Here is a 14,224-nt window from a genome sequence, read left to right on the forward strand (position 1 = left end):
TCAAATCAGCATGGGCATACTGTATCGTCAGATTTGTACTAGGGATTTGAATGGCCCACTAACATCTGAAGTGATTTTATTCATGCTGTATGAAGGTCTGAATACAGGGCTTGAAATGTATGGAATCTGATGAAATAAATATCAGTTGGTACTGAAAAAGGGTGACCTGTTTTGCATTTTAATAAAACACAGTACACAAGCATTAAGCTCAAAGCATTTTGTATGGACAATTGTACCTTAGCACCTGTCAGAAGAGTTAAAGGGCAAAACCTGGAATTTAAATTTTCTTCTACATACAGCATGCATTCAGCTTCCTGAGTTGACTAAATAAATACTTTTGCTATTCCTTCTCTTTCTGCTGTCAGAACCAGGAATAACCATAGCTGACTGAGATGTGACAGGAAAGATGCTTTACCTATTCCCAGCTGGAAAATGGTCAACATTTTGAAGAGAGGTAACACTTCAGGTTCTTTCCAAGTTATTTCGATCTAATTAACACCCTTTTTATAGCCAAACCCAACATTCACTTGACTTCAAACATACTGTCCAAAACAAATATTGAACTCCAGTGGCTTCCATTTTGATAAACCAAATGAAACCATGACTTTCTGTAAAAACAACTGTGCAGAGCCATGACCTTGTACAAGTTGATTGTGGGATGTGAAAAGAACTCAGTGGCTCCACATCAGTTTACACTAGGTTAATGAATGAACTAGAAACACGCCGTGGGTAAGCCTAAGCTAAGTTTGGGAAAACACTTTCCATCTTTGCTACACAAAACTTCACTGTTATTGGACTGGTTTATTCTCTTTACCTCTGTAGATCTGTGCTGGATCTTGCAAATAATAATTGAGCTTGAAGTATATGTTAGCCAAATACAAACTTTTTGTCTGAGCATACATGTACACTACTCCCTATACCAGAAGAATGACTGATATCCATCAAGACAACATGCCATATTTTTTCACTTGTTGATTCACCCTACACTCATAAAGGTAGGAAAATCATATGGAGTTAATATATTTTGCCCCATTCATCGCTTTAAATCCTACATAAATTATTTCCACAGCTGAACTTTTGACAAGCGTGAGTCCAACATTTGCCAGAAAGAATAAAGTTGCCTTCCTGAGCATGACTGGCAAGAGATATCTGAGAAATGAGTGGCAATGCCCTTTCTACTGGAGACCAAATGCTGCACAAATTCCTGTGCCCCAAACAATGACTCAAGACTTTTCTTCTGCCAAGTAGTAGCAAGCAATGCTGTTGCCAAACCACCATCTCATAGTGTCACAGGAGTTAAGATTATTTCTTGATTAGGGCATCTACATGCTTACACATAACTGGATTGTTTCTGACAATGGTTTCTAGTTCTTTATCCATTTACTTTATAATAAAATACATCTTAACTAAGTTGCACACTGTTAGAAAGCAAGTTATTTGTTTCATCAGGAAAGTAGACTATAAACAAATAGATTTCTATAGCCTACAGTTGAGTTGCTGAAAAAAATAATTCAGTTAACTCTAAGCTTAGACATCCTTAGAAAATATACAAAGCCAAACCTGAAGCTGGTCAAACTCCTGAAATCACTGGAATTAGAGCAGTTGTGAATGTAATTTGCTGAATACTAAGTTACTACTACTCTTGAAATAATTTGGCTAGTTTTCTAATATTCTAGCTTTCATCAGAGGTATTACACAGTTAAGGATATTGATGGAGTAATGTAGACAAAAGTAAGGTTAAGAAATTAATACTTCGTAAAGAAAAATGAGGAAAAGAGAAGAAACAAAATGAAAGCTTCTGGTTCATATTTGTCAGAAAGACAGTGAAAGAACTTAAAACCAGAATGATTTAATTTAAAATCACCAGCCAAACTATTTATCATAAATCTGTTCATCCAACCAATCAATTGAATTTATTAGGAATGGTACTGTTAATGGAATGGTGAAATAGTTCAAAGCGAAACTTTAAAAACTTTACCAACAGCAATAATACACAGTAAAATGAAAATATCACTGTTTATCATTGCTAGACATGCAGACATTGGTCTACAAGCTGGTCCAAAAAACATTACTAGAATATGGCTGTAAAAATGATTATGCAAAGATTTAATTTACTTTGTAAGCATTAAGTGATGATGAAATCGTGAAATTTTTTTTTACAATATGGGATGAATCTAGGTTTGCTGTTGCAGCACGTTGAATCAATCATCCACTGAAAAACATTTTTCAATACCACCACTGTTATAAACCTTTTTCTCTCATAATAAAAATGGAATTTAAATTTAAATGCAAATAAATAATCAATAAGACAGGATTTGCATTTACCCCCCCTCCTTATTTTTGGCTTTTAATACTTTTTTTTTTTTACTTTCAAATTTTGTTTCACTAAATTAGAAGATATGTCTGTGTAGATACAAATGTCAGAACATAGGCAAATTCTTCACAGAGTCAAGAGAGGCAGAATAGCATTGACCTCAGTAAGGGCTATATTGCAGTAAAATGTATTTTATAACAGTTTACACAAATAAATAACATTTCCCACCACAGTAATTAAACTTGACAGCTAGATAGAAAAATAATCAGTTCCTTCATTGCACACTGTTCATAAAACTATTTTCCTAACTGCAACAATTTTAAATATGTGACATTCTTGTGAAATCTCTGCTTAGATTTGTTTAATCCTCATTCTTATTAACTTAATACTGTTGTACTTGTGTTTTATTATGTTTAGTTTTATTTAGTTGCATTCCTTCAGGATAATGCAACTGCAACGTTTGAGATGAATGGAATCTGTTAGACACTATTATACTGGTGTAAAGGTTCAAAGCACAATCAGATGTATTTTTAGTGAATGTCTGTAATTGGAAATCATTGATACAATTTGAATATGCTTTAAAATAACCCCACAATTTCTGCTTACCCCGCTCTGTGTTTGAGCTTTTTGTCTAGGATTCCATCTCTGGAAACGAGTTTATTAAATACCAAAATGCCAATCACCATGTTGACCTGTCAAACAGAAAATGAACAGTTGATCTTTTTCTGAAAGAAAATAACCTATCCTGTTGCATCAGTAGAGGGCTTTTCCAAGCCTGCAATATGCATCTTGTTACATTTCTGGGTATGCTGTCAGAAATTATGTGACACCATCCCCAAACACACTAGGAATGTATATTTTCAAATGGATCGTACTTTGGCACACTGCAACAGGTTTATTTTTGAATCTTAAATTATGTCTGGTACCAAGTTATATGCATATGTGTCTGCTGGCCAGAAACTTCAGTAATATAGCTTTAATATTTCCTCGGTTTTAATTGCAATTATGCATTCTATTCCAGGAAAATCACATAGCATTGCATTTGAATTAAGTGCACTGGGCAGACTTAGTCAGTGCACACAAATGGCCATAACTATGTTCCTTTTCAAGCACTTAATGCCTGTGTGGGTGTCCTCACTTAAGCAGAACCAGCCTGTGGTTTTTCATAGCCTCCCGCACATCAGTCACTGTCTCTCTCATTCACCAAAATGCCAACCTTGAAAACCTTGAACGTTGCTTAACTGCAGTTGTCCTCCCCAGAGACACCTTTTTTATTTATTTATTTATTTTTTTTGCAGGGGGGAGGGTCAAATTAATGCCTAGGGTAAGTCTGTTTATCCCCATTAAAGTACATGGTTTTATGCCCACGTACGTCAGTTGAGGAATTAACCTTAAAAAAAAATTCCAAGTCTTTTGGCAGTCAGACTTTGGCAATCTATAGACATACTAATGACATTTAATGGACAACTTAATGACTGTTATTATCCATTTGTATTATTGAACTGAACTCTGAAACTAACTCTGCACGGCCTTTTGAAGAGGTAGTACCAAGTTTTCAGCGTACTGAAAAAACGTTCCTTATTTTTCTGATTAGAAAACAGTGATCCTTTTTTTCTTTCAAACAGATTTTCCAAGACCTGTGCCAAAATCTCTAATTGTTGCCAGTCTGTCCTGCCAACTCTTTTTCATCTTTTCCTATCATCACTTTATTTTCAGCATTTACATTTTCCAGCTGATGCTATACAATTCCTTTTCTTCATACACTTAGGCTTAAGTGGCTGCATAGAACAGTTCCTTGCACAGTCACTAGCTAATGGTAGGGCAAACTGCAACTGTGAACTTCAAACATCTCTGAACAAAGCTTGCCAATTACAAAGAGAACATACAGTTCCATGTGAAAATTATGCCTGGCTTTTTGTAAACATCCTTGGCTCCTCTATCATGACAGGGACTGTGAGTTGTACAAAAGGATCCTGGCTTGACTCCAGGCAATGATGAGACAAACTCTACGGGAGTAGTAAACATCCATTTCAGGATAATCTTTGGAGCTAAATGGCTTTATCTTTGATGACTACTAAGACTGACTCCCTTTTGCAAGAGAAAATCAGAAACAACTGGTATTGATATAGCTATCCTAGTATAAAATTGGTGCAGGGGAAAGAAGAATTAGATTCAAAATCTGCAATCTCCTTCCCAGAAGTAAGGGAAAAATGTGAAACAAATTATTTTACAAAATCCATACCGACTGCAGAGCAGATGACTGATAGCCAGTGGCATATATCGGGTGCAATTCATCTTACTCTAAATTGAAATACATCTGACGATTTGAGCCCTAAAAGTGCATATTTTTCTCCACTGACAGCAACATGCATCTGGAATAACTAGCATATATGTAGAAATCTATATTGTAGCTGTCTACAATTAGACAAAGTGAATCCTACACATAAATGCATTTCCAGAAATGCAAGAGTTTAATACACAAATGAGTAATGTTTCTCAGCTATGATGATTTTTTCTTTGCCTTGAAAAGCAGTAGTCATGGAGAACTTGCTGGCTGGTTCCACTCATTCTGCTGCTTTTGCTGCCAAGCAGCACTCTATCAAGACTGTCACTGAACTTTACAAGGCAGTGACAATTGTGTAGATGCTACTAATAATAACTCAGTGATGCCTGTAACAAGTTTTCTGTGCCACCAATCAGCACATTTTTCTTTCACAGATTACTGTGTAAGCATGCTGAGATAACTGATATAAAGATGTGATACAATTAAGTATATCATGTATTCAAAATACTGAAGGTATGTTAAACCAAGCTCCATAATTACAGCAAAACTTAATTCTATGGTATAGTTAAGCTTTTATAACTTAAATAGCATATTCCACCATTTCATATGAAAATATCGGAAATGATATTAACGTTTACCAAGACAACAGCAGCTGCAGGTCCAACGAAAGCATAAAGTAGCCCTCCTTCAAGAGACAGCCAACAGCTGGAAAGAACATTAGAGAAGAACTAACACAAATTAAAAATAAGTATAGTGTATTGCCATGAAAGCATTAATAATTATTACAGCATGAGATTATTCTGGTTTATGTTCAATCCTACCTGTAGAAATTCATACACACACACACACAAAAGAATTGAATTACTTAGTTGACATGATGATGTAGACAGTTCAAAAGTGATTCCCATTACCAATTGTGAATGGGTCAAAAGTTTTAATGCAAATTATACCTATGCTGAAATCTAAAATATAGCATAATATAAAATAAATCTGTAAATCTTTGTTAAATCTACTCTAACCATATGTGATGAGTTATCTGAAGAGGTCTTGCTCGGTAGGTACCTAGAAACATTTCTAGTTTATAATGCCTGACAGTTCTATCTGTAAAACAATGAACAGTCAAGTACTTCTAAAGTAGAACTTCATTAAAACCATGTTTCTATGTATCCTCATTTATGTCATTTAGGAAGTTCTATTAGGACTAGGTCTTATGGACAATATTCCCATTAAAGATAATTCATTATCTATGGTTTAACTGTTCTATATTCTCTGGAATATTTTGCAAACAATTTAAATGTATATTTTAAAGCATCTGAAAACTGTATTTTCTGGTGAGCTACTAATCTTGCAGACTTTGTCATACTGCATCAGGGTTTTCACTGAAAACCCTCAGATTTCCAAACACAGAGCACTTACAGAATCAAATTCTAAATATTTGATACACCATGATGTAAAGCTTTCCATATCTGCAGATCAGGAGCATCATACACTGAAGTAAATGCAGCTGTGCTATTTTCTCAGTGATTACACATTCAAAGAACTTCATGTTTATTTGAATGCATGATCACACCTACATATAAGAAAACTCAAGTACATGTATTCAGATAATTTACTTGGATCTGACATCCAGAAACATTCACATCAGAATTATACATTTCTTATTTATTTTCCAGTATTCTTTTTGTGCTTTTGAAAACCATGTAAAGTAAATGCAAACGCATCATAATGATCTGTTACGGCTGGAATTTTAACTGCAAAGAATAAAACTGTTCCCCATTGCAGTGAAGCCATGTGAAATCTTCTCTATGAACCCAGCTGCATCAATGTGTTAAATTCTGAAATGATAAAGTGATGTAAATAATTTATATCTGTTTCAATATTACAAAGGTAACAAATGGCAGGCTAGTCTACATCCCACCTCAAAAGCAACAACCACAACGTCAGAACAGTAATGTTCCATTAATTTTTCTAATGTCAAAGAAAAATACTTTCAAAATTTTATGCATTTTTTTTCTTAAAAAAAAAACACACTAGGTTATTTACTATGAGAGACTGAGAACATGGACCTCTGAGGAGGAATATATTGCTTTTCGCTACCAGTATTAGTGAAGATGACCATTGTGTGTAACTAAAACACGTAATTAAAATGTTCATGTTTCTTTGTGAATGGAAACATCAGTCCATAAAAATTGTTGACATATTGTGTTTGAAACATAATTTCAATTACTTGTGCTGAAAAAAATGTCTGCCATTTTATTTAAAAGAGCCAAAAGGTTTCAACCATGAAAATCTTTAAGACAAAGGGACATTTGTGTCCTTCCTCTCCTATGTCTTCAATTAAAAAAAGCTGTTCAGTAGAGTGACTTCCATTTAGGATCAGGATGGTGAAGAATGTAGAGGTTGTTTTCTTTTCTCTACACAATCTGAATTTTCAGCAATTGGGATTTTCAACAGTCTGATGTGATTTTTGCAATGTATTCAATATCTGCCAATTGATCTCTCTGAAATGCACTTGTTCCCAACCTTTTCTATTGAAGAATTTCTGAAGATGGATTTTCAGGTGTCTTCTTGTACTGTAAGGCAATTGCTGCCAACTCTTTGACCTTTTTTTTTTTTTTGTTCTCTTTTTCTTTGCTATAATAGATTTTTTTTTTTTCCCAGTGCTTTATGGTTGTTTTTATTGTGTTCACCTGTTCTGTATTCTTCCTCCCTGCTCTTCACATAGCAAAAAGCCATATAAATTGATTAGCATTAAGAGCATCTACTGGTGGTTTTATGGGACCATGCTGCATGGTCATAAAATTCTGCTGAGTGATGAAGTGATGAAGTAGACTTGCTCCTGTGTCCTGTGTATCTTGTGAGTAGTTTGATGCTCTCTAGGAGAATGGCTCCTTCTCTTAGGAGAACATGACTATAGCAGAATTTTAAGTTTTGCTGTAATAACAATTTCCTGAAAGTTATCTGCACTGCTTATTAGTATACAGCACTGCATGTATACATGAGCAGGTCTCACAGATTTCGTAACTGTAACTTGCAGTAGTGGTGCTTTCATAGCTCTTAGGATAGGTAGCAGCAATATTTATAAATTAAAAAAGCAACAATATTTATAAGCCCCACAGAAATAGTTGGAAAAAATAATTAAGCTTTTACACAAACCTTTTGCAAATATCTAAAAGTTTGTTACTATGTGCTTTTATTTTTTTTTTCCAAATTATTTTTAGGGAATCTATTTAGTTTCTGTACCTGTTTCAGTACAAGTGTGTTCTCACAAGTGATTTTGAATGTACAGTAATATAACTGTCTAATAATTAGGGTTGAAAGAAGAAGAGAGAAATTACACACTGTTATGACAGAGTTGGATCAAGTGTGAATAATTCAAGCCAAACTCATCAGCCGTACCACCCTATAAACCTGTTTTGAAGACCCTTGGGCCTCCCTTCTAGTCAAACTCTCCATGTATGGGATTAGAAACAATTCCTTTATTTTCACTTTTAATTTTCTCCATTTGGAAAAGTCTTTTTTTTTTTTTCTTTTTTCCAAAAATAGCAGAATGCAGAATGCTTTCTGATGGCAGAATGAATATCTGATGCAGAATGTGTATAACTGAATGCATTTCTGGTGGCAGTATGTGTGTTTGGCTTCTGAATGCAGCCAAATGGGCCAAATATACATTAGCATAAGCAGTTCAAAAACTTACAAAAGTACTTTAGTTATGGTAAAACAGCACAGGGGCTCTGCTTTCACATGGCCTAGCAGTTACAGGCCATAATTCTTGAGTGGGACAGCATGTCAGCTGGTGCTGGAGGAGCAAACTCCATTCCTTACATTTCCAGTTTTCTTTATATTATTGTGATGTTAAATACCAAGAAAATGTAGTTGCAAATAAGACAAGAGCTGCATTATGGTTCATTTTTTCCCTTGTGTACCTCCTCTTGTGCTTTTGTTCCACAGTACTGTGTCAGCTGATTTTGGATAGGAGGAGAGGGGCTGTTATATGTACAAACCTGCTCTGTTTCTCTTTCCAGGTTACCCTTAATGAATGATTTGTTGTTTTGTCTGAATATTTCAGTATATCTTCTTTTAAAAATTCATTCATCCCAGGAAGGAAATAAGAAGCAACGCTAACTGAAGCAAATTGTCACACATGAATAATTTCAGCAGAGTAAATGTAATGGTATCGATCCTGCAAGGGACAGAGCTACATCCCCAGTGGGGTCTGGACACTGTAACATTCGTAAGGCCCAGAGCTGATCAGGTACTCCAGTCCTTGTTAAAGGACTAAATAATAATAATAATAATAAAATAGACAACAACAACAAACAAAACCAAAACCAAAAAAAAAAAAAAAAAAAAAAAAAAACAGCAAGACAAGCACATATTGGCTAGAAAAAAATCCAGAGTTGCATGTTGTTAATATAACTCCCAAAAGATGTCTAAGATGTTTTTATCACTAAGGATTCCCAGTATAAGTGCTGTCCCACAGTTAGGTAAGCTATTCCCCATGAAACAAATGGAAGACACATTGTCACAATTCAGAACTAGAGAGCTCAGTGGTTAGAACAAGTGCTCAGGAGGAGATTTGTTTTTGGAGCCTTACCCACCTGGAGATGGAGCAAGGGCTTGAAGCCTCCTCTGCCATGTGCCATGAGGGTGGGACACACAGGGTAGAGGGGGGGGATCCTGATCACTCAGTGGTGATGCAAGGGAGAATAATTTAGTATTCATTGAAGCAAGGACTTGACCTAGCTCACCCATATCTCTGATGAATGCCCTCATTAGCAGCTTACAGAGTCTTATTTCCTCTCCTGCTGTCCAGACGCATGCTTAATTTCTTAGGCAATACGAGGAGAGCTGCAAACAGAGAGACTGAAGGGAATGTACCCTCGCACACATTATGTCTTGGTGCTTAGAGCCTTCTGCAGGCAGGAAGAAGACTCAGGCCAAACTCCTTCAGCAGGAGGCAAGGGAAGGGCAGCTTAGCTGAGGAGTGAATTTTCCAGTGTGCTAAATATACACTGTAAGCAGTCAGGTGGTTAAACAGAACCCGTATGAAGAAAATGTAACTGAAGTACAGAGATGTACTTGCCATCTCTCACATACAGCCCAGTCCAGGAAATGGGCTGGATCAGACACTCCAGGAGAGAGGAGTTGAAAGGGAGAGCTGTTTTGAGACTTCTGCGGTGCTTTGGCTCCAAGCAGTTCAGGGGCATGAAAGCCTAGGTAGTGGTTAACATACTTGGTGGACAGAAACCTGGGTGTCAAATAGACTCTTGCCAGTACAGTTATAGACATGTTTAGAGGTTAGCAAATGCTAACCATAACATTTAAGGTTCTCTTTGGTGAATTTATATAAATGTTGGGCATTTAAATGGACCTAATCTATAGTGTTTCTTAATGGCTTGCTGCTTCAGATGCTCACAGGAAACCCAGCATCCCTGGTGCTTTGCTAAGCTTAGTCCAATACTAGCATATGGTTTCTTTTTGTTCTTCTGTAGATCACTCAGTGACTCTTATGGTAGTTCCAAGTGTGAATGGACACCTGTAGGGCCTTCAGACCATGCTATATAATTCCTCAGGGGTATGGTAGCTTTTTTAATTAAAAATGTAATTTACCATTTCAGATTGACTTACTAGTGAGCTGTTCCATATCCTTTTGTCTTGGTAAAGCCTATTGATATTGCAACCACTAAGGCTGGTAAACCTGAAAAGAAAGAAAACCCATGAAACAGTAAAAACCATTAGAGGGTGAGAAAACATTGCTGTTCCGCCTGGACAAGAAATGTCAGTGCAAGCTAACGCAAAATGATCAACTTTACATGGAATGAATCTTTTGAAAAAGCACAGTGTTATTGCAAGATTTGTTTTTCTCAAGCACTGGTAGAGAGGACAGTGTTTTCTGCCCACGATGTATCTCTTTATTGTAGCTAAATTACTGGCACCTTTGACATGTCTTTAAGTGAAATAGTAAGAGAATTCATGAATATTCAACAAGTGTTATTGTTATTTTATTTTTATTTCTTGATATTACACTATGTTGTACACTAAAATGATGTTAAAACATATTTATTAGACAACACACACTAGCATGTCTTGAGCTAACAGATTATATTGAAGCTAAAGTGGGAAGACTCCTAATCCAGTTTTTTGTTTAGTTACATGCAGTCTACTATTTTTCAGGTTCACTGAGGAAAATTATAATACTCTTGACATTGCCACTGCATTAAATGTTTCATTCCAATGAGTCTGAATAAAAGAATTTTACAGACTTACCCCATCCAAGGCACAGGAAACGTTTCCTTATGAGCCGTGTCCTAATTTTTCCAGTAACAGCCATGTATGACTGCCACGCTTCTGTCAAGACCCAACAGAATGAAGCTAAGAAGAAGAAGTGTAAAAATGCGGTGGTTGTGGTGCAGATGCCCTGCAGGGAGCAAAGAAAAGCTTGTGCTGAATACTTAGGGACACTCATTTCTCTTTTCATTTCAAAGAGTTGTCATATTCTATCATCCTGACCTTTATCCTTAACATCAGATCCCCCTTTATGGTGTAGTTGCCACAAAGAGAGAAAAAAGAGAGATGTTGATATGGATTAGGTGTTCTGGACTGTTTTCAAAAACACTAAGTGTGCAGAGCAGGGTGAAGAACACAAAATAAGTCATGCAATCAGATTTTTCCCTAATCTTCATTTTGACCAGGGAATGCCATAATACCACTTCGGAGATCAAGTCATAGTGTTATTGACTATAAATCTCATAGAGCTGAATAAAGAAAATGTGGGGATCCAAATGCTCCTAATTGCCAGTTATATTTTCTTTCCCTCCATAAAGAAAGTTCGTGATTGTAAATCTAAATTTTAGGCAATAGGGCAAGTTTGATTTATTCGTTTTGAATTTAAATGATAGATATATAATCTGATAGAATGTTAACCTACTGGAATATACTGCCTGAAATCTTTTTAGTCATAAGTATCATAACCTTATCAGTTACTCTGGATATTGTTTTTATGGGTGTTAGTCATTTGTCATCTGAAAAGTATTTTGAGTGCATACAGTCAGCTCTCTTTTGTCACTATAGCCCTTAATTAAACTTGACATTGTCACTTATATAAATGAGCTTGCCTCTTTCTTGAAATAAATTATGATCCACCTTTCATTGTGTTGCTTGAAATACTAGCTGCAGGCTATAAAATGCGGTAAAAATTGTACCCCTGCACCAAAACCACACCAGTAATATTGAGAATAAACTACATCTATCCCCATCAAAATTTTAAGCATCAAAATCACATCAAGGTTAAAAAGAAAATAAAATTTATGTGCACCCAATATTAACAAAGCAAGAACCCTGTACAGAACCATGGATAGTATTATTTCTTTATGCAGCATACATATTTGATAGCTATCTTAAATGCATGTAATAAAAGACTAGTCATTTTTTTTTTTACTAAAATCCCAGTTCAGCAAAATTGTTCAATCAAGCTTGAATCAAGCTATGAAAGATTGGAAAAGATAGAATAAATTTAATACTATACTTGTTTTTAGTTCATTTTATATTCTTAATTAGCTTCAGATAATGTTGTTTTGAATATTCTATTGTGTTAATTTTCTCAGAATTTTATTTCCTTGCCTCACATAGTACAACTGATATGAACTCCAAAACTTTCAAAAAGTTAAGCACTTGAAGAGTCAAAACTTAATCATTTCCAGCTGTGATTTTAGAGATATTACACCTTGCTATCTAATTTTGGGTCAAATAAGAAGTCTGGTGGCATTGGGTTCTACATAAGTACATGCAAGATAATTATTATATATTTTTAAAAAGTGAAGAATGTAAAGTGAATAAAAAACAAAACACAAAACAAACAGATCCTGAAAATGCACTAGACATTCAATCTTTGATTTTTGCCTTTATTTCTTATGTTTAGATGTCCCTAATGTATGTGGGTTCATAAAATCTATCCTGTTAAAGCCTGACTGATAACAGCGTTTCCTGTATATGAAACATAAACACTTATTTAAGATGAAAGCTCTGCAGTGAAATGCACAATAAACATAATAGAAAATACAGAAATGTCCTTTCTTTTACTAGATGGCTTATATGTTATGACTTCCCACTATGCAAACTTAATTTGCCTTTCTATCAATGTTTTGTTGGAACTAGAATTTGACAAAAAAACACTTGAGGAACAGTACAGAATCTTTCAGGGAAAATCTGCATAGGTAAAACACTGGAAAAATGTGAATACACTATTTATCTTATAAATATGCAAACATGAACAAATCCTGATCTTTTGGGTGAAATCACCGCTAACTTATGGCTGACTGAATATGGACTGTAGGATTTAGCTCATATTATGTCCCGTGTATTGAAAGAAAGACAGATGATGATAATCTGATACAAATGTGGACAAGGCTGTTGTGGAAGAAAGAAGCGTGATGAAAATGTTAATGATCATGTTGATCACAAAATGAGAAGGCAGAAGCAAGTTTTATTAGGAGCGATCTGTGCTCTAGCTGGAATATATGACTGCTGATTAATGCTAACTCTTCTGAATGGCAGATGGGGGTAACAGCGTATTTGCATCACATACCATTAGAAAGATCCAAAACAGCCTCAAAACATCACCTAACAACTGCTGTTGGATCATGCTGGCAGAATCATGTGCAGGGAGTTCTCAAAGTGAATTCAACCTCCCTTTGTCCTCAGCAAGGCAACCAGTCCTGGTAATTGGTCTACTCCCAGGCAAAGCCATGTACTCTGTGGCTGGACAATCACCCCTGGAAATCTGGCTTTTAAGTAATTCTATATACTTCCCATTTGATAAATAAACAAACTACACTGTGCTAAGTCTGGGAAAGTGTTATATCTGGGATGCCTATTTCCAAATAGGAAAAAAATAATTCATTTTCACCAAAGGCTGTCATTCAATGTGGTATTATCTCTAGCAAAGGAGCCATAACTTTACAAGTAACATGTTAATACTTTTTCTCTTTCTAAGCAGATCCTGGACTGCTCTGAGTCTCTCCTTCTTCCTCTCTTCTTCTGTCTTGGCAAGAAACCACTGCCTGCCCCACAGCTTGCTTCACCCACAAGAGCATCACTACAACCTGCAGCCCATCACTCACAAAGCTGCAGTGTGTCAACTTCTCTGCATTAAGAGATAGTGGTACGCATCCTCCCCATCTCCTTAGGAGGAGATGGTTCTTATTTGTTTCTAATTATGGTTTATTAAAACTCACTGAATTAATTACCTGTGCTGAGCACCTGTCAATTTGCAACAAAATGAATTTTAACAGCCTAATTTATTCACTCTTACTTCAAGCTTCTTAAATTATGTCAGCTCTGTTACACTGACCTCCTCTTCTTTCCATAGCTGCTGTTCCCAGCTCCCAGCTCCCCAAATTTAGTTCTGATTACAAGTGGGGAAGAGAGCTTTTCTGTCCTCAAAAAGCACAATTTCAGGAGCTTTACTTGGGCCTCTAGTGTTTAGCTAGCTTGAATATCTAAGTAAGACAAGTCATCCCTTCATAAACAGTGTGCTATTAAAAGCAAGAGCTCACATCAGGTTTCAAATTATTTCCTTCTTTCATTCTTGTGAGGGACACACTCAGAATAAGAGTATTGAAGCA

The 14,224-nt window shown here is 35.7% G+C and overlaps 1 protein-coding gene across 7 annotated transcripts in view; it reads right to left on the reverse strand.

Annotated features, from left to right (window-relative positions):
- The window catches only part of ADGRB3 (adhesion G protein-coupled receptor B3), a 469,357-nt gene that overhangs the window by 32,154 nt on the left and 422,979 nt on the right, over positions 1-14,224 (reverse strand). For all 7 annotated transcript variants that reach the window (XM_048077466.2, XM_048077468.2, XM_048077470.2 and 4 more), the window contains 4 exons: positions 10,869-11,019; positions 10,230-10,299; positions 5,237-5,303; positions 2,921-3,006 (listed from right to left, as the gene is read on the reverse strand). In XM_048077466.2, coding sequence (XP_047933423.2) covers positions 2,921-3,006; positions 5,237-5,303; positions 10,230-10,299; positions 10,869-11,019 — 374 coding nt within the window. The remainder of the gene's footprint in view (positions 1-2,920; positions 3,007-5,236; positions 5,304-10,229; positions 10,300-10,868; positions 11,020-14,224) is intronic.

The sequence above is a fragment of the Anser cygnoides genome, chromosome 3 (genome assembly GCF_040182565.1).
Source record: "Anser cygnoides isolate HZ-2024a breed goose chromosome 3, Taihu_goose_T2T_genome, whole genome shotgun sequence".
Classification (NCBI taxonomy): Eukaryota; Metazoa; Chordata; class Aves; order Anseriformes; family Anatidae; genus Anser; species Anser cygnoides.